The sequence below is a fragment of the Juglans regia genome, chromosome 12 (genome assembly GCF_001411555.2).
Source record: "Juglans regia cultivar Chandler chromosome 12, Walnut 2.0, whole genome shotgun sequence".
In the NCBI taxonomy this organism is placed as follows: domain Eukaryota; kingdom Viridiplantae; phylum Streptophyta; class Magnoliopsida; order Fagales; family Juglandaceae; genus Juglans; species Juglans regia.
Window position 1 is genome coordinate 3,955,720 of NC_049912.1, and position 19,946 is coordinate 3,975,665.

Consider the following 19,946-nt stretch of genomic DNA (forward strand, 5'->3'; position numbering starts at 1 on the left):
ATGAATAAAAGCATGGGGGAAAAACTTGGTACAACAATAGCCCAAGTGATCATGGTTGATGTTGATGACAGTGGCACGGGATGGGGAAAATTTCTTAGTGTTAAGGTGCTAGTAAATTTACAAAACCACTGGCAAGAGGTCGTTTCCTCAACAATGGAGTCAAATATTTCTGGATTTTATTAAAATATGAGAGGTTACCCAACTTTTGTTTTCATTGTGGTAGCATTAAACATTTCAATAGGAGATGCTCTATGTTAAACTCTGATAAGCGATCAGGTGAAGGTCAGCAATTTCAATACGACACATGGTTAAGAGCTAGATCCCAAAACAATCAAAGTAGTTCTCGTAGTCATTTGGGAAGAACTGGAGAAAAGGAAGATGTTGGTGACATCAGGCAGAGCAGCTCCGATGAGAGGAGTCCTACAGGTGATAAAAAAGGAAAGGAGCAAAAGGAGGCTGCAATCAAGGAGTCAGCACCAACCAATCTCGCAAAATCAGGGAGTGCTCAGTTGACTGATGCTAATTATGGCAATATGTCGAATGGAGGAAATCAAGGAAGCTCTGACCTATCACAGATGGAAACAATTTCAAAAATGGAAGCTCCCTCTATCATATATGTTACTAAGGACGAGCAAGATTTACTCTAAGACTTCCGTTAGTAGCTTTATTCCTATATTCCCTCACAAAGAAGATCACGAAGCAGTATAAATGCAATGCAGTAGCCAGATTTACTCCAAGACTTCCGTTAGTAGCTTTATTCCTATATCCCCTTACAAAGAAGATCAAGAAGCAGTATAAATGCAATGCAGTAGCCAGGTATGCCCTCCACTCACATCTTCTAATGATGCAGTTACTAAAGTGGAGAATACGAGGTCTTTATCCACTTGGAAGAGGAGAGAGCTAGAAGAGGACTGACTAAGGACCATATTGATAAATTGGAGTCTTATATGAGCTTGGATACTTATTGTTCTAATAAGAAGAGAGGTAGTGGGGGAGAGTAAAAGCAGTTCTTGAATATTAAAAGAAATAAACTTCACTCTAGTAACATGGATGAGAACCAAATATAACTGGCAGAGGGCCCTGCCAGAAATTATGAATCTACTATGTTGGAATTGTTGAGGGCTTGAGAACCCTCGGACAATTCGTGAACTCCACATCTTGGTGAGAGAATAGCTCATACTGTTGGTTTTTCTTATTGAAACCAGGTGCAAAAGAGACAAATTAGAAGTTGTTCGTAACAAATTGGAGTTTGAAAATAGTTTTGTGGTGGATTGCATTGGTCGAAGTGGAGGTTTGGCTGTAATTGGAAGAAGGAAGTACCTGCTGAGCTAATTTCTTATTCACAAAGCCATATTTCAATAATTATAAACAACTATGTCATGGATAAGAAGTGGATCTCGACTGGCTTTTATGGGCAACCTGTAACAGCAAGGAGAATGGAAAGTTTACATCTACTAAGACTTCTAAAACTTAGAAACCAAATACCTTGGTTGTGTATGGGAGACTTTAATGAAATTGTTTCCCAAGAGGAGAAGGTTGGAGCATCAATCAGGCCTTACAAATAGATGGAGACATTCAGAGAAGCATTAGAAGATTGTGATTTAGGTGAACTGGGTTACAAGGGGTCCAAATTTACCTGGTGCAACAACAGAGAAGGAAGTGAATTCACCAAAGAAAGATTGGACATGGTTATGTTCTTCCTGTTCAACGTTCTGATCACAGCCCTTTGTTGATCTTTTGCCAAAATTGAGATGATGATCTTATGCCAAGGAGAAAAATCTTCAGATATGAAGCTAGCTGGGCTAGAAAGGAAGATTGTGCTGAAGTTATTAAAAATGCTTTGGGATGCACATTGTCTTATTCCAATAAGGCTGAGTTTATCAAGAAAGGATTAGATAGGTGTAGGGACAGATTGGTGGGGTGGAGTAAAACAACTCATGGTAATCAAAGGAAGATCATACATTAGAAAAGAGAAATGATTAAGGAGCTGCAGGCTTCCAACACAGGTCATTCCAATGAGCACATCAAAGTTTTGCAAAAAGAAGTAGACTGTTATCTTGAAGAAGAAGACATGAAGTGGCGCCAAAGAGCTAAACAAATGTGGCTACAAGATGGAGATAGAAACACCAAGTTTTTTCACAGCTGTGGAACCCAAAGAAAGCAAGAGAATGCAATAAGATATCAAATGGAGAGGGGCTTGCTGCAATTGGACAAGAGGAAATTAGCAGGATGTTTCAGTCCTTTTATTATGAGCTATTTACAACTTCAAATCCAAAGGGGATTACAGAAGCTCTTGCACATTTTGATCCAGTAGTTACTGAAGAGATGAAGATGATCCTGATGAGAGAATCTTCTAGGGAAGAGATAGAAAATGCTATTTTTGAGATGAACCCTCTTAGCTCTCCAGGTTCTGATGGTTTTCCAGCAGTGTTCTACCAAAACCATGGAGTATAGTGGGGAATGATGTCATTGGTGCTATTAAAGAAATACTCACCACAAAGGTGGGGTTCGAAGAAGTGAATAAGACCTTTATAGCCCTGATTCCTAAAAAACAATCCCCCAAAACAGTGTCTGACTATCGACCTATTAGCCTTTGCACAAAATAATTGATAAAGTTTTGGCTAATAGACTAAAAGTTATCCTTCCCAGAATTATTTCACCAACTCATAATGCATTTGTGCTAGGTAGATTGATTTATGATAATATTTTTGTGGCATGTGAAGCTATGCACACTATGCAAAATCGAATGAGAGGAAGGAAATAAGGCTATATGGCCCTTAAACTTGATATGAGTAAGGCCTATGATATAGTTGAATGGAGCTTCTTGGAGGCTGTTATGCAGAAAATGGGGGTTGACAGAAGATGGAATGATTTGGTTATGCAGTGTGTTAGCACTGTGAGTTACTCTATTCTTATAAATGGAATAGCACAACAAAGCTTTAAGCCATTGAGAGTAATCGGGTAGGGGGATCCCTTATCTCCCTATTTATTTATTCTGTACTCTTAAATACTAAGTTTACTCTGAATTATGCTGAGCAGTAGGGACACATCACTGACATTCCTTTAGCTCGAGCCTCTTTAAACATTAACCATTTATTATTATTTTTTTGCAGATGATAGCCTTTTGTTTTGTAAGGCCAAATCTCTTGAATGGAGCAGACTTTTCAGACTTCTTGGAGAGTATGAACAAGCATCAGGTCAAAGATTAAATCTAGAAAAGACTTCAATATTCTTCAGCATAAACACTTGTACTGAAGTTCAGGAGATCATATTGGCCACAGCAGGAATAGAGCATCAGGTTCTTATGACCAGTATTTAGGGCTACCTTCTTAGGTAGGTAGACATAAATCAAAAGCCTTCAACTCAATCTTGGACAAGATCAAAAATCGAATGAGCAACTGGAAAGTGAAACTGTTATCTCAAGCAAGTAAGGAGATTCTTCTTAAATCAATCACTCAAGTTATCCTTACTTATAGGCTGTTATAGCATGGGCATCTTCAAGATTCCAAAGAATATTTTGAAAGAGATCAACAAAGTTATGCAGTTAGCTTCGTTGGCTTAATTGGAAACAACTAGGCAAGGCTAAAGGTGCCAGGTGGTGTAGGATTCAGGGGCTTTGAAAATTTTAACCTGCTTTGTTAGTAAAGTAAGGTTGTAGACTTATACAGAATCCAAACTCACTGGCAACACGGATTTTGAAAGCTAAATATTTTCCTAGATCAGATTTCTTTAATGCTAAACTCAGAAGTAATGCTTCATTTATTTGGAGAAGACTAATGTCAGCAAGATAACTTCTGGAAGAAGGTTTGATCTGGAAAATAGGAAATAGTGAATCAGTGAGAATGTGCTGAGATAAATGGATTCCAAGACCATCTACCTTCAGAATCCAAACACCAGCAAGTATATTAGATGCACATGCAAGGGTTAAAGAACTTATTGATAATGATACTAAGGATTGAAACCTTTCCTTGTTAAAAGAAATTTTCTCTAATTCTGAGGTTGAGTCTATTAGCAGGATTCCTATTAGCCCCTGTAATAGCTCAGACATTTTAACATGGAGGTGTACAATTGATTATAAATTTTATTCTAAAGGTGATTATCATCTTCAAGGTGAATTAATGGAGAAAAGGAAGGGACAATTATCTAGTAAATGTTTTAACTTCGAGATTTGGACTAAGATCTTGAAGCTCAAGGTGCAAAAGGCTGTTAAAATGTTTTTGTGGAGAGGTAGGCATGAGGCTCTTCCTACTAAACTCAAACTGTATAATAGAATGGTGGTGGAATCTCCAATATGTCCTATATGTATGAAAAGTTTAAAATCTATAGCACGTGCTATTTGGACTTGCTAATAAGCACAAGATGTATGGGGAATAAGCTCTAGGAGAATACAAAAGTGCAGTATTGGGGAGATATCTTTTAGAGAAGTTCTTGATCATCTGTTTTCATATATGACTGAAGAGGAACTTGCAGAAGTAGCAGTTACAACTCAACATATTTGGAAACGAAGGAATACATGGGTTTTAAAGAAAAATTCACACCTCCTTATTTACTAGTGAACCAATCTAAACAAGCCATTAGTGATTTTAGGAGCTGTTCTCATTTTGTTCCTAAAAATGCAGGTAGAAATACTATGATATTTTGCCAGTGGACTGCTCCTCCAATGAATCACTACAAAATCAATTAGGATGCAACAACTGACAAAGTTCAGTGTAAGGTGGGCATAGGAGTTGTTGTCAGAAATTAGGAAGGGAAAGTCATAGCTACATTGAGATCCAATCGAGCTATATATCCTGATGCTCTCTTGGGTAAAGCCATTGTAGCACTAAAAGCTACCATCTTCTGCTCTGAGTTCGATTTGCAACAAATTATCCTAGAAGGCGATGCATTAACTGTGGTAGAAGCTATCAGCAGTGCTAAGGAAAACTAGAGTTCAGTTGGTATGATAATTAGAGATGTCAAGAAAATGTTAGAGAGTGTGAACAATCGGTCTGTAAGGCATGTCCATAGGAGTGTCAATAATATTGCAAATGTATTGGCAAAGAGTGCTCTAGGACTCTTTGAGGAGAGTATTCATTTAGAAGACTACCCTCCTTGCATTCCTTCTTTACTCTAAAGAGTTTTAATAAAGTTTTCTCAAAAAATAAAAAATAAAATTCATCAATTATGATATTCGTGCTAAATCTTTCAGCAATTTTCTTATCAATATAGATTACTAAATAATCTTCAAGAAAGTCATCATCTATTTGATATGAAATATGAAAAATTAAAAGAAAAATATTTATATAATTCACCCTTCAAAATTAAGAACCGGAATTTCTATATATTTTGATTATGATTGATTCATTGTTAAAATAATAAAATATTAAGTCCCACAAAGAAGAATAAAGTGGCGGCACATAAAAGAGGCTATAGTATTAGGCAGCCTATACACTCTCTCTTTCCTATTCTCTCAAAGTTTTTAAGCACTAATAAGATTCTTGTACCACACATCTATAATTTTTCTAAATAAAAGTGCCTGTGGGCTGGGTGTAAGATTTATTTGTAATTTTGTAGAATAACTCTTATTCATGTTATTTGAATTTATAAAAAAAAATAATTATCCCTACACCCTATAAAAAATACATCCACACCTATAAAAAAAATAAAACTATAAGTGTAGAGTGTGAAAGTAAATAGTAGTTGAGGTATAAAATTTCATATAAAAGATAAGTGTCACGTCCATGATAAGGTTGAGTTTGAATGTTGAACTGAGTTGAGTTGAGTTGAGATGATAAAATATTATTTTTTAATATTATTATTATTTTGAGATTTGAAAAAATTAAATTATTTATTATATTTTGTGTTAAATTTAAAAAAATTGTAATGATAAATTGAGATAGGTTTGAGATCCAAACTATCCCTAAATCTTATAAAAAAATATTAATCGACATGATTTGAATCTATTTAAAACAATTTTATAATAATTTTTTTTATGGCATAACATATTACATCAAGCCAACTTAATAACATCTTTGATTTCTTATTAGATATGTCAAACAAAAACTTTACATACAACCTGCTTGGGGACCCGGCGCGAAACCAGCGCCAGCGTGGCAAAACGAAAACCCATCATTTTGGGTTCGTTTTGGTTTTTCGTTATCCCGCGTTCCCCTCCTTCCCCCTTTCCAGAATCCCACTTTCCCTCTCCTTATGCTTCTCCCCATTATCCATCGCCCCCCCTTTCCCCCCGACCCCTTCGATACTAACCCTAACCCCTCATAGATTTCCTTTCCCCTTTGATTCCTTTCCCCTTTCCCCTCAGAGATTTCCTTCGATTCACTCATTCCAACTCTCACCATCGATTTCTCCTCACAGACGTACTTCGATTCACCCATTCTATCGAAATCGACCCACGAAACCATGGTTATGTTCTTCCTCAATCACAGCATTTTACCTTTGTTCGTGGTCATCAAAATCCATTTCCCACTTCAAACCCCAGTCCCTTCGATGCTAACCCTAACTTGTCCAAAATCGTGCGTGTAACCCTAACCCTAACATCAACCCGCCGCTTAATCCTAACCCTAACTTGTTCGTTATTATGCGTGTAACCCTAACCCTAACATCAACCACTGTGTAGATCAGGTTAGTTATCCTATAGTTTGGTCACGTGGATTTGGTTTTACTTTCAAGCATAGTTTTTGTATGTAGAGTTTTTTGTTCTTTTAAATATCAATTATACTTGATAATTTTCGATGGATTGTTTTACTTTCCAACATAGATTTGAATTACATTTGTAGTGATGCTGATGGCTTTTGTTCTCAATAACATAACAAATATATGCTTGTGAAAAGCTGAATAACATTGACGTGGATGTTTGTAAATTTTCTTTCGAGTCAAATATTTTCTTTACCCACTAGTGCGGACGTTTGTAAATTTATGACATATGTAGTTAACACAATTTTACATTTTCCTAGCTACCAAACAGAATACCTCTGTTCTGAAAACTGCCTTCTGCTACAGGTAATGTTACAGTTTCTTAATTAATTTTTACATCGATTGTTTACAATGTAAGTGTTACAATATTACTTTTACATCAATCTTTACATTGTTATAAGTAATGTTATAGCTTTTCAGTTTAATTGTTGCATTCTGAATTAGATTTTTTTTCGTTACAATGTTATGAGTAAAGTTACAATTCTTCACTTCGACTCTTTAGGACCTGTTTTAGTTTAGCATCAATTCAGTTTAATGAATTACAACTTGTTTTTGTTTCCCTAGTTTAGCATATGAATCAGAACATGTCTACATTTGTATTTCAAAAAACACAAGTAATGTTAGATCAATCTTTATAATGTGTCATTCTAATGTTTCAGTTTAATTAAATATTTTTGGTCTAATTAGAACCTGTTTTTTTTTGGACATCATTTCAGTTTCTCGAATTACAGCAATTGGTTTAGCATATAAATCACAAGTAATTGTTCTTTGGTTTTCAAAAAACACAAGTAATGTTACATCAATTTTTACAATTTGCCATTCTAATGTTTCAGTTTCTTAATTTCTCAGTTTTTCAGTTTAATTAAACCTTGTTGGTCTAAGAGGAACCTATTTTCGCTTTAGTTCAACTTGTTTTTGTTTTTCCCTAGTTTAGCATCTAAATCCCAAGTAATATGAATACAAACTTGTTTTTTCTTTTTCTTTTTTCCCTTACTTATCAAAACAATTGGTCTTTCCTGCTTACTTGCACATTCTGAGATGGCTTTCGTCCAGATGTCATCATCACCATCATCATCATCAGCAATGACTTCTTCATCCTTTGCTAAACCTACTGTCGGTCAACCATTCTGCTACTATGAGGTTCCAGCCACATTAAGATACTCACATACTGGCAGAAATCCAGGACGACCCTTCTTAGGTTGTTCAAAGTATAACACAGAGGTAACTAAATAATGTGTAGTGTGAGATTCTAAATATAATGATTAATTTTATTTACATCTAACATTTTCTATATGTAAATAATCATCAGGGTTTACCTTATTGCAAATTTATTCAAGTGGGCAGATGGTAATCATGAATATGAATTGCAGTTTCGAGAATGTTTAAATGAATTGTTAAGGAGCCAAAGAGAGCTTGAGAAGAAACTTGAAGACATCAAGAAGACATTGATTGAGCTTTGTAGGAGAGCGGAGGAGACCAAGAAGAGAGAGTTGGGGCTTCAAAAGCAAGAAGTTAAAATTTGTCGTTCACGCATATTACTCGGTCTTGGATGGGTTTTTGTAGTTATTGTGTCATGTTATGTAGTACTATGTAGGTGATTTTGGAACTTGGTATATGTTGTGAAGTTTGTAGGCTTATATTAGACTAATTTAGTTGGGAATACTTAGAGTTCACCAATGAATTTTGGTATGTTTGTACTTAGCTTAAATTCCTGATCCAGCATATATTGTACCCTTGATATCAAAATATTTTGAGCTAGATGGAATATATTTGTTTTAGTTTTGTTTTTTCAGCACCTGTACATTATTATTCAGCACCAGAAAATAGAAAGGGACGTTATTGATTTTGTACCCTTTATTCCCCTTTATTCAGCACGTTATTATGAAAGAAAGGGACCACATTTATGCACCTGTACGTTATTATTCAGCACCAGAAAACAGAAACCATTTCAACCTGATGAACATATACTGCTCACTCATCTACTGCTCTAGCTCACTCATCTACTACCAATAGCCATTGCCTGGTTTCTGCTCTAGCCATTTTCTGTTTTATGCTCACTCATCTACTGCCAATAGCCATATATTAAACGAAATAACATACCGCGGATGGTGGATTTGAGCTAGATAGTGTTAGCGTATATGGATGTTCTTTCTCGTTTCTCATGCTAAGATATTGACAATATTAAGTTTAGTACATACAAATTCTTAGATATAGCATGAACAATATTAAATTCAGCACATTCTCATTCGTTACTCTATTTTAAGTAACAAGAACAATAGCATGTACTGCTTGTAACACAAAGAAAAGAAAAGAAGTCATGTACTGTAGAACATAAAGTCATGCATTGCTTGTAAGTGTTTGTATAAAGATGCCCGGCCATCTAAATCTAGTTGGGAATATATTTCATTCCAAACAATGATGCCTACCCACATTCCCTGTTCTGATTCTTGCACTAACTTTGAAACTTTTATGGTTGCAATTGTGTGGCCATTTCCTATTAAACAAGGTTACCTTTTGCATTCAACTACTTTCTCAAGATAACATGCAGCTCATAGCCTCATAGAAGATCATTTTATTAAGAAAAACATTCAAATCCAACTTCCAGATTATTTGTTCCAATATTGAGTGAACTTTCCTGTTTCCCATGATGGCACATAAATAAAGTCATTAAGTATACACATGTATTAATAAATCTCAGTATCAATGAATTTTTTTATAGGTAAATTTCAGCATCAATATATAATCTCATACACACATCAAGTGAAAATTAAGACAAAACAAAAATGTCAAGCTTAGTGGACACTGGGAGAAACAAATGAACTTCATTCTTGTAGCATATAAGACAATACAACTACGTCAAGGAAGGAGCAAAATAAAAGAGACAGCTTCTCCAAAGGGTGAGTAACTTTTCTATACCACCTACATTTAATGAACAGAATAAAATGTTTCCATTTTACTTATGAAAAACAAAAATACTAACATTGGCTTAAACACACAATAACATATATTTCTCACCCTTGAAAATCCATTTCTTCTTCTTTTTCCCTAACAAAAACTAAAGAAACAGATTGGTATCGTTTAGGGGTGTAACCGGTCCGGTTCGGTCCGGTTTTGGATAAAATCTAGGACCAAACCGGTATGTACCGGTTTTGTATTTTTTAAAACTGATTACGCACCGGTTACCCCCCTAAACCGGTACTTCCGGTTTTACCGGTTTCCGGTCCGGTCCGGCCTGATTTTCCGGTTTTATTAAAATGTAAGTTTCACAATTTGTTATTAAAAATTTGTTTAAAAAAAAAAAAACTGATTTAGAAAAAATTGTTTTATACTTTTATTAATATATTAGACTATATAATAGTATTAATATTAGGCTATTGGTATAGTTATAAGTTATATATTAGTATTAGTTATAAACTTTTAGTGATTTAGTATTAACATTTTATGTAATAATTTATAAATTATAATAAGAAATTATTTCATATATGAATATATATAATTATATATATTATATATAAAAATTTCACATAAAAATTTATAATTATATATTATATATAAAACTTATATATAATAATATTTAATATATATAATATTTTGTATAAAACTTATATATAAAAATTTTATTTTTTTATTTTTTTTAATCAACCGGTCCGGTCCGGTTTGGTCCAGTCTAAAAAATCCCGAAACCGGAACCGGCCGGTTTTTACATTTTAAAAACCGGTTCTGGACCGGACCAGTTCAAAACCGGGTCCAGTCCGGTCCGGTCCGGACCGGACCAATTTTCCGGTTTGAAGTTACACCCCTAGTATTGTTAGTCAAATCTTTGTCTTACACTCTCCAAGCTCTCACTAGTGACAAACAAGCATTAGATTCATCATACACATCAGGGAAGTAACTTTCTTAGATTCAGTATCCATTGAAAAAAAAAAGCATGGTATAAAATGTACAACTAATTTGCATATCTCGAATCTCTCATTCAACGCAAAGATATAACTTGTGTTTTTGTAAATATATACTTCACAAACATCGTAGCAACATTTCACTTCAATTTCACTTAGATTTCACTGAGATAGTACACAAACAAAACTCTAGAAGATCAAACTTTTGATTACCTAATAAATTTCACCTGCTTGAAGAATCGACGGAAACTCTCATGGCGTTCACGCAGACCTCTCTCTCACCCACGACTCCGCAATCTAGAGACTTGTAGGCTGTGACGATAGCAACTGCGGGATGGCGACCAGAATGGGTGAACGAACTTCCTTCAGATGCACGATGATCTCCCTCTTGATTTCGTTCAAAATCTATCTTTCTCTATATTGTTTTCGTTTCAACTTTTCCTCCCAATCTGCGTATAATATGTTTCATTTCATAAAATGGTTTTTTTATTTTAATTATTTTTATTTATCAGCTGACGTGGTTACGCGCCGGGTCCTCACGGTTGTCTGTAGAAGAATTGTATGTCAAATAACGGTCCTACCAATATTCTCCCGACCAAAGCCCGGAAACTGTCCGGTCTGTTCGATGTTTTTTCTTCTACTCGAGTCTTCAAATTAAATGCGCTTCAAATTCAAAGTTGAAAAGCCTCCCCCTCAAATTCCAAGAAACCTGACAAACACGGGCCACGCCATTCAAATCGAAGGTACCTTCCACCTCCATTTCCCAGATCAGACCCCACTCCTTCCCACCGAAACCAAAACCCATCCATTCTGTGTTGAAACCCATCCAACCTTCCAAATTTCACTCTTAAAACCAACAAATATTCCTCACAAACACAAGCATGCAGCTCCCAGTTCTCACCTGAACACAACTACTTTGTGGTTTCCCTTAACCTTCGCATAATTTTTTTTATCGCGTCACCCACAGTTCTCTCTTTTCAGTATGCCTAACTCCGACAGGCTGCCGGCTTCTTCGTCTCCATCGGAGTCTGCTCTCGACACCTCTTCACTCCTTGGCTACTCCTTAGCCGACAACCTCTTTCGGAGCCGCCGGTTCATACGGCGCACGCCACCTCCGCCCCTTCGCGGCGCTTCCCGCCTTCTTCGGCGCGCCAGTGGGCGCCGCATGATGCTCCGTGAGCCCTCGTTCCTGGTCCGAGAGAACGCTGCCGAGCAGCTCGAGGAGCGGCAGCGTGACTGGGCTCACTCAAAGCCGGTGATAATATTGGATGTTCTATGGAACCTGGCGTTTGTGGGAATTGGGTTCACAGTCTTGGGCCTCAGCATGAAGGAGACGCCGGTCGTCCCGTTGAGGCTCTGGATTATTGGGTACGTGGCGCAATGCTTGATGCACATAGCCTGTGTAATCGTGGTGTACAGAAAGCCACGCGTGGAGCGTACGTTGGGCCCGGAGGGAAGTGCGGGTTGGGAAAATGGTGCGGATGCGGATTCGAATTCAGATTCCGGGTCTGCGAGTGATGCAGATGAGTATGGAATAGGGCAGCGTCAGGTTGAGGAAGAAACTAGGTAATTAGCCTTTAGACTTGTGAACGTCGTTCTGCTTTTTTTTTCTTCAATTTTTTGAAATGCTAAACATTAATTTCCGGATGTGTACGGTCCCATCATCATCCACCCACAAACGTAGTTATTATTAAACCGTGAGGTTTTGACTTGGTTGTTGGTCTCCGAGGTTTATAACCCCGAATTATCTCTGGGATTTTCTTCTTTTTTCAGATTTTGTTTAACTTGGTTCGTAGTTTACTTTGCGGCTTGGTGAGAATTCCAAGTTCAAATGGCTACAGAAAATATATAGAGCTGCGAAATTTGCTTCTCTCTCTCTCTCTCTCTCTGCATAATTACTAATGCTGTATGAAGCGAGAGAAAATTTGATAACAACCTTGAATGTTATGTGAATTAGTTGACGGTAATTTCATTGAGAAGCAATGAATTCCTGTTTGCCTTGTATCATGATGAAGTATGGTTGTAACGGTTTGATAACATTGTTACTATGGTACTGTGGCAGTGTTCTGAAGAATCTTGAGACTGCAAATACAATGTTTTCATTTATCTGGTGGATCATTGGATTCTACTGGGTAACTGTTGGTGGTCAAACTTTGACACATGATTCACCTCAACTTTACTGGTGCGTGCGTTCAAAAACATTTCCCTTGACTCGGCTTCTTTTCTGCTTACCTCCTTTATTGCTTACAGATGGGCGTATTTTGCAGGCTTTGTATTACGCTTCTAGCGTTCGATATCGTTTTTGTTGTGATCTGCGTTGCCGTTGCATCTCTTGTTGGTATTGCTGTCTGCTGCTGTCTACCGTGCATAATCACAATCTTGTATGTTGTGACAGATCAGGTAGATATCATGAGTGTTTTCATTATATCCACAAACTGTGTTGTAAGCTTGCCATTGTTATCTTTCAATTGAACTTCTAATAGTCGGTTGGAGATGGGGAATTTGGAAATTTGCTTATGTGATTTGTAGCTTTTCTGGCAGATATGGGCTAGATTTCACACGGTCAACATGATTGTGTAATAATTATTTAGTCTATTCTAAATAGCAAAAACTAGATTATCATATGCATGGTGCTTTGATGAGGTAAATTGTTACATGCTGTGAGGTTGAATGATTTTTGTAGTAGTGACGTGGTAATATTTTAAACTACTACTATGGCTTGAAAATTAGATCTGATAGTCTTGGCTGCAAAAACAAGTTTTGTTGAGTGTATTCTCATTTTTCTCTCTGTTTTTCCTTTTCTTTTTTCAGGTTGGGGGGTAGGGGGAGGGGAATCGGACAGGATATTTTCTGTTAGAACTTGAACAAATTCTCTGCAAACTTATGAGATCATATTCCTTCCCATGACTCTCAACACTATTGTGTGGTTCGTATCATACTTACTTTAGAAAGTGTGACCCCTTTTCTACACTTTTTTAGTTGAACTGATGCTTGTTGTCTGAGCACTTTTGACTATTTCAAAATTTAATTGGTTTATGTTGTTAAGTAAAAGCATTTTGGTCAAGTATCTTGAAACTTACCTTTTCTTCTGGGAAGCAGCTATGCACAATCTGTGTAGATGCGCATAATTTCAAGATTAACTCTGCTTGCCGCATTCCAATGTAGTGGAATCTTTAGAGACAAAGAAATATGTCAAATTGAAGTATGATTTTGAATTAAAGGTTAAACAAGTCCTGAGAAAAATATGATGGCTGGGACTTGATTAGGGGACATTGTTGTTTGATGCCATGCTCCATGCATTGTGATATTTTATATGTCACCTCACTTCATCTTTTGTATGTAAAAAGGAAGGAGCAACAATGGATGAGATTGACAGATTGCCAAAGTACAAATTCCGGAAGATAGGTGATGTTGACAAAGTTGATGGTGAAATTCAAGAATCATTCAGGGGAAAGATGACTGAATGCAACACTGATACTCCCATTGAACGTGTTCTGTCCCAAGAGGATGCTGTAAGTTACAATTTATGGTTGTATGACTTTTTTTTTCTGAACATTTATTGGATTTCATCCTCGAAAATGCTCTGCAGATGTCGAAAGGTGCTGGACTTATATATAAGACACGCCTGGGACCCAAACTTACACTAATGCATTTGTATAATACAAGTGCAAAACAATCATCTCCTATTGGGGAAACTTTCTATCTTGAATTTACCTTTTGATACTAATTTTTTGTGCAAATCATAGGAGTGTTGTATCTGCCTTTCTGCCTACGATGACGGAACAGAACTGCGCGAACTTCCTTGCAATCACCATTTCCACTGCACCTGCATAGACAAGTGGCTACACATTAATGCGACCTGCCCTCTGTGCAAATTCAACATATTGAAGTCTGTAAACCAAAGTGGTGAAGAGGCATAGAAGAAAAAAAGTTCATCGACCAAGTGCTGATCTTTTCTAACATCTGCATATATCTCATGCAAACATTGGCATGCAATCAGCAGCCCCCGGACCAGAACTTGCTTGCTCCAATAGACACTTACAGGATGGGTTCTTCTGTTAGCTGATGTATACTCAGTTGTTATAGTGTTCCACTTTTTAGACGATTCTAAGTCGTCTGTAATGTATATGGGTTTACGAAGCTATGCCTACCATTCTAGTAGGTTTCCACGATAATTGTAACGAGAAATTATATTTATAGTCTTGAGTGAGAGACTGCATGCAATTTCAATGATGAATGTGGATAAAAGGAAAAAAAATCATTTTGTAAAGAGTAATTCTATGTACAATCGTGAAGTGTGTAAACGTCGCGTATTTGTTTTGAAAAAAAATTGAGGTTTACTATTAAAAAATTATTTTTTTCTCATGTGTGTTTTATTCAATTTTTTCAAAATGATTACGCAACAATTACACAATTCACGATTGTAAATATATTCTCTTTTAAAAATGATATTATTGTAATTTTAAAATTTTTTTAAATATAACTGTATGGACTTGTATAAACAATTTTTAAATGGAGACTGCATATAAAATCAACTAACTCAATTGTAACATAGTTGTTGTTTTGATTTTTCATGTTTTTCTGTTTGGGACCTTTCTCAGGATAAGTATTACAGTGGACAAAAAAAGAAAGAATAGTAAAAAGAGGAGCTCAGATGCGCATTTTGTAGTCTTGACAGATCTTACGAAGGTGATGGACCCAACCATCACGGTAGTGCGCAGTTTCGTCATGGCTCTCACTGCACCAGCCGGGAATCGAACCCGGGTCTGTACCGTGGCAGGGTACTATTCTACCACTAGACCACTGGTGCCTTTTGATTACTCATCTGCACGTATTAATCTATGATGTTTAGATGAAATAGAGGGGCGTCTGACTAGAATGGTGGTTTTGATATTCGGACCGATTTGGTTATATAGTTTAGAAGAAATTGAATAAAATATTTCTATAATATAATTTTTATTTTGATATTTAAAAAAATTGAAATATTTATTATATTTTGTGTGAGAGTTTGAGAAAGTTGTAACGATGAAATGAGATTAGATAGTTTGATTTTGTATAACTAAATCATTCCCGATTGTAATCTCATAGCATATTAGTGCTAGATACAGTTATGTATTGTGCAAGTACTGCGCACTCATTTAAAAAAATAGTAGTCTCCAGTATTGAAAATTAATTTTTTTCATATGAGTCTTATATTTATTCATTTTTTTCAAAAGGAGTGCGTAACACTTTCACACTTTATGTCTGTAAATATATTTTCTCTTATATAGACATACCACTTCATTAAAAATAATATTATAAAACTACCCTTATTTTATATTGAATTGTAAGATAATTGTAAATGAGTGGTTAGTAAATCATTTTCATTTTCTTCTTTTCCTGTAAAGAATATTTAAAATTGAATCAAGGCACTGATAAATTGATGGAAATAGTAACATATATGAATCCTCTTGCATAATAAATTAATTCTATAATACATATTATATTATATTTATTAAGAAAAATCGTGCTATTCATTTTGGATTTTATTCTCTCTTACATATATTACATTTCAAGTGTCAAGTCGCTTGATTTACATATAAAATTATTTAAAACGTGTTATGTCTACAAATGTGATTAAAAGCTGACAAGATTTTAAATCAACAGTAACATTGCTCATTTCTTAATGAAGCCAAGCCTGCAATCATGTATATCTTAGAAAACTATAACATAGATAAATGCTTTAGCAAAAAAAGTAATAATATTTTTTTATTTTAAATTCTATCATTTTCAATTAAATCTACAAATGTGACACATTTTAACTATATATATATATATATATAAAAACAAAAATTCTATTTGTAAGCATATGAATAACATACTTAATAAAATGCTTATAAAGTATAATTTAGTTTAATTATTTTTTTTAAATTTAAATAGTATAAATTAAATCTATCATTTAAGTTAAGACCATGGTATAAAACAAAAATTAATAGAGATGTTTGGAGAATGAGATTAGATAAGAATTTTGTGAATAAAAATAGTTTGTAAATAATAGTAAAATAATTCGAGTTAAATATTTATTAGATTTTTGAAAATAAGAGAAAAAAATTTGAATAAAAAATATGATAAAATTAAAATATTATTGTAATATAATTTGTTAATATAATTTTTGTTTTGAGATTTGAAAATGTTGAATTGTTTTTTATTTTTTATTTGAAAGTTTGAGAAAATCGTAATGATTAATTTAAAAATTTGTAATGATTAGTTTGAAATAATGATTAATTTAAAAGTATTTATGTTTGAATGATGTTCGGGAAAAAAAGATTCGATGAAATGAAATGAGATAAGATAAATTTTTTTCTAAACATCCCATAATTAGGGGTGAAAAACGGTTGGTCCGGACCAGAGAAACCAATCGACCAGCTGTCGGACCGAACCGAAAAAATCAATGGTCAGTTTCGGTCTAGGGAATGGAAAATTTTCTGTCTTCGGTCCGGTCTTGGGTGGGGGTCTCTTGGACCGGACCGACTGAATAGGAAAAATATGTATTTTTATTTATATATATATATATATATATTTTTTATATAATAATTGTATAATAAATTATGTAATTTTCATCTAACCTATTCCCATTTACAATATAAAATTTTAAATATGTAATTACAAATTAATATTCTATTAATTGTATATTATCAACTAACCTATCACCAATTCACCATTAACTAATTACTAACATCTACATCTATGGCCTAAGTTGCAAGTAAATATAAAGCATGTATGGATAATTAAATTATTTATGCTTATTGCTTCATATACAAAATGTAAAAAGTTGTATATAACTCATTATGCATTAACTTAGAACTATCATAAATTATAATAGATTGACATACTTTAAGTTAGTAACAAAGTAACAATTAACATCATCAATATAATTACAACTAAACCAAATCACTATAAGTATATAACTATATATAGTATTAAGATCACTATGACTAATGACTATTTCACTATGAGTCTATAACCATATATTATTATATAGTATTAATATCACTATTAGTATAGTATATAATATTAGTAATAATTTAGTATCAATGTATTATTATATTATATATATTCCATAATGTATAACATATAGTATTAGTATCACTATATCATTATAATATATATATATATATATATACACTATATGTAGTAATAACACTATAATGGTTGAGGGTCTCATTTGTGTATAAAATTGGTTTCGTTCTTCTTGTACTCTAATCAGCCTTAGGATTTTAATGGATAAAGCGGAGGATTTTGAGAGGTAGTTGAGTATGTTTCTTATTTACTTCATTTTATAACTTTATATGTTATATAAATTTATATAAATTATTTTGTTTCTTTATTGTATAGAAGTTGTTCGAGAGGGTAAAAATTTCATGGAGGCGTCAAATACAATGTCTACAACCAATGCAAGTTAATGAGGTGAATCTGTTTTAACTTGTTAGTTGTTAGTTTTCAGTTTCTGTAAATGAGGTGAATACATGTTGGGGAGACAAGTTGTTGTGGCAAGCAGTATGTGAGACATGATGAATGATAACTTAGTTTTATACAAGTCTTTTAAGGATTGATGAAAATTTTAACCATCTCATTCCATTTAGTTTATGGCTCTGTATAGTTTTACCACTCAAATAGTATCATTTGGCCTTGGAAATTAGCAGATCAAATTATTATCAGCTGGGTGTGTGTGTTTTAGTTTTAGTTTTAGTTCTGTTATCCTTCTTGGATTTTTCAACTTACAAATATTTTTTAATAAGCTTCTTGATATTTCATTCTTGATATTGTATTCATAAATCCTTCTTGTTATTTTATTAATTTCAATCCTCCAAGCTGCTTAAATATCTCCTTTCATGTCCCTTATACTCTTACTTTATTTTTTGAGAAATGATACTTACAGTCGTGAATATATAAGTACTGTGTAATCATTTAAAAAAATAAATAAATACGAAATCTACATGAAAAAAAAATTAATTTTTTAATTGTGAACTCTATTATTTTTTAAAATGACTGTACGGTACTTGTACACTTTATGACTACATGTAATATTACTCTTATTAATTGTTGGGAAACTTATCAAACTGAAGCCTTCCTAACAATCAGTACAGTCCTAGCTAGAAGATTTATGAATACAATATCGTATAAACTGGCTTTATATATTTAGCTGCCACATAAACATTGAACAAGTTTATTACCTTTCAAGTAGAATTTTGAAAATAAATTTAACAAGTTGAATGGGAATTTTCAGGGTTATTTTTTCAAGATAGAAGGATAATTGTATAATTTGTATTGATGTAATTTGTATTGAGATTTGAGAGCTATGTTTTTTTTAGAGCTTTTTATGTAAATTACTAAATATTACTTCTAGTCTTCTTTGTTATTTTTTTTAGATTTTCTTTTAATTTTCAATTCTTGAGACTTGTATAATTTTTAGTTTTCATTATCTACGCTTGAAAATTATATTTTTTTTTAGAAGGCAAATTTGATTCTCTGTTAATATGTTTACTTACATAATGTGCATAGTATAATTTTCAGTTTTTAATTTAACCTTGTTTAAATTGTTTGGATGGATACAGAAAATTTTTATTTTTTTGTAATAAAATATTTTATTCAAATTTATTGTATATAGAAAATTTTTTTTTATGATTATTTTTATTTTCTTTTCAAATTCTTTTTTGGTTTAAAATTGGATAAAATGTTTGTGGGCTTTTACTGTTGGACTGAAAAACAGTGGATAAGGATTGGGCCATTGGGCCATTTGGTACAAAGTTGGACCGAATGAATCGATTAGACCGTACTGAATGGGACTGGACCGATCCTTATACATGTTCGGTCTAGTCCAAGGAAAAAAAAAACTGAATAAAAAAAGTTCGGTCCAGTCCACAAAACCTCACTTTGACTGACTGGACCGAATTCACCGGCCATAATAACTAGGGCTGAAAACCGATGGGTTCGGAGCGGTTTCGGTGCCAAACCGACGTCGAACCGATGTCTGCCATGAGAGGAAAAAACCGGCCGAAACCGATCGATTGGGGGAGAGAAAACCGATATTATCGGTTTTGGTGCGGTGTGGTTTGGTTCCTCGGTCTGCCGTCGGCGTCTCTGTGATGGAGGAGAGATGTGCCGCCGTTTACCATGAGAAAGTAGAAGAAAGTTGCAGGTGAAATAGAGGAAGGAAGAAGACGCGGGAAAGAAGAAGAAGAGGGGCCAGGGGCATATTAAATTCATTTTGAAACGGCACAGCCAAACGACGCCGTTCCATATGTTTTTTTTTTTAAACTCAAAGGGAAAAAGATTCCGTTTCACTTATTTAAGTGAAATGGCGTCGTTTTATATACA

At 34.2% G+C, this 19,946-nt stretch overlaps 1 protein-coding gene and 2 non-coding genes across 3 annotated transcripts; 1 reads left to right on the forward strand and 2 right to left on the reverse strand.

Annotated features, from left to right (window-relative positions):
* Positions 1-11,215: 11,215 nt before the first annotated feature.
* LOC108983220 (E3 ubiquitin-protein ligase At1g63170-like) lies at positions 11,216-14,786 on the forward strand. Its single transcript, XM_018954790.2, has 5 exons — positions 11,216-12,155; positions 12,652-12,771; positions 12,857-12,989; positions 13,937-14,101; positions 14,336-14,786. Exons 1-5 carry the CDS (start codon positions 11,572-11,574, stop codon positions 14,507-14,509), a joined length of 1,176 nt encoding a protein of 391 aa, XP_018810335.2. The 5' UTR covers positions 11,216-11,571; the 3' UTR covers positions 14,510-14,786.
* A 449-nt stretch (positions 14,787-15,235) lies between these two features.
* Positions 15,236-15,324, reverse strand: LOC118344089. The gene has a single exon (XR_004797855.1). It is a non-coding gene; the product is annotated as a small nucleolar RNA snoR114 (small nucleolar RNA).
* Positions 15,325-15,328: 4 nt separating this feature from the next.
* TRNAG-GCC lies at positions 15,329-15,399 on the reverse strand. Its single transcript has one exon. It is a non-coding gene; the product is annotated as a tRNA-Gly (tRNA).
* Positions 15,400-19,946: the final 4,547 nt, after the last annotated feature.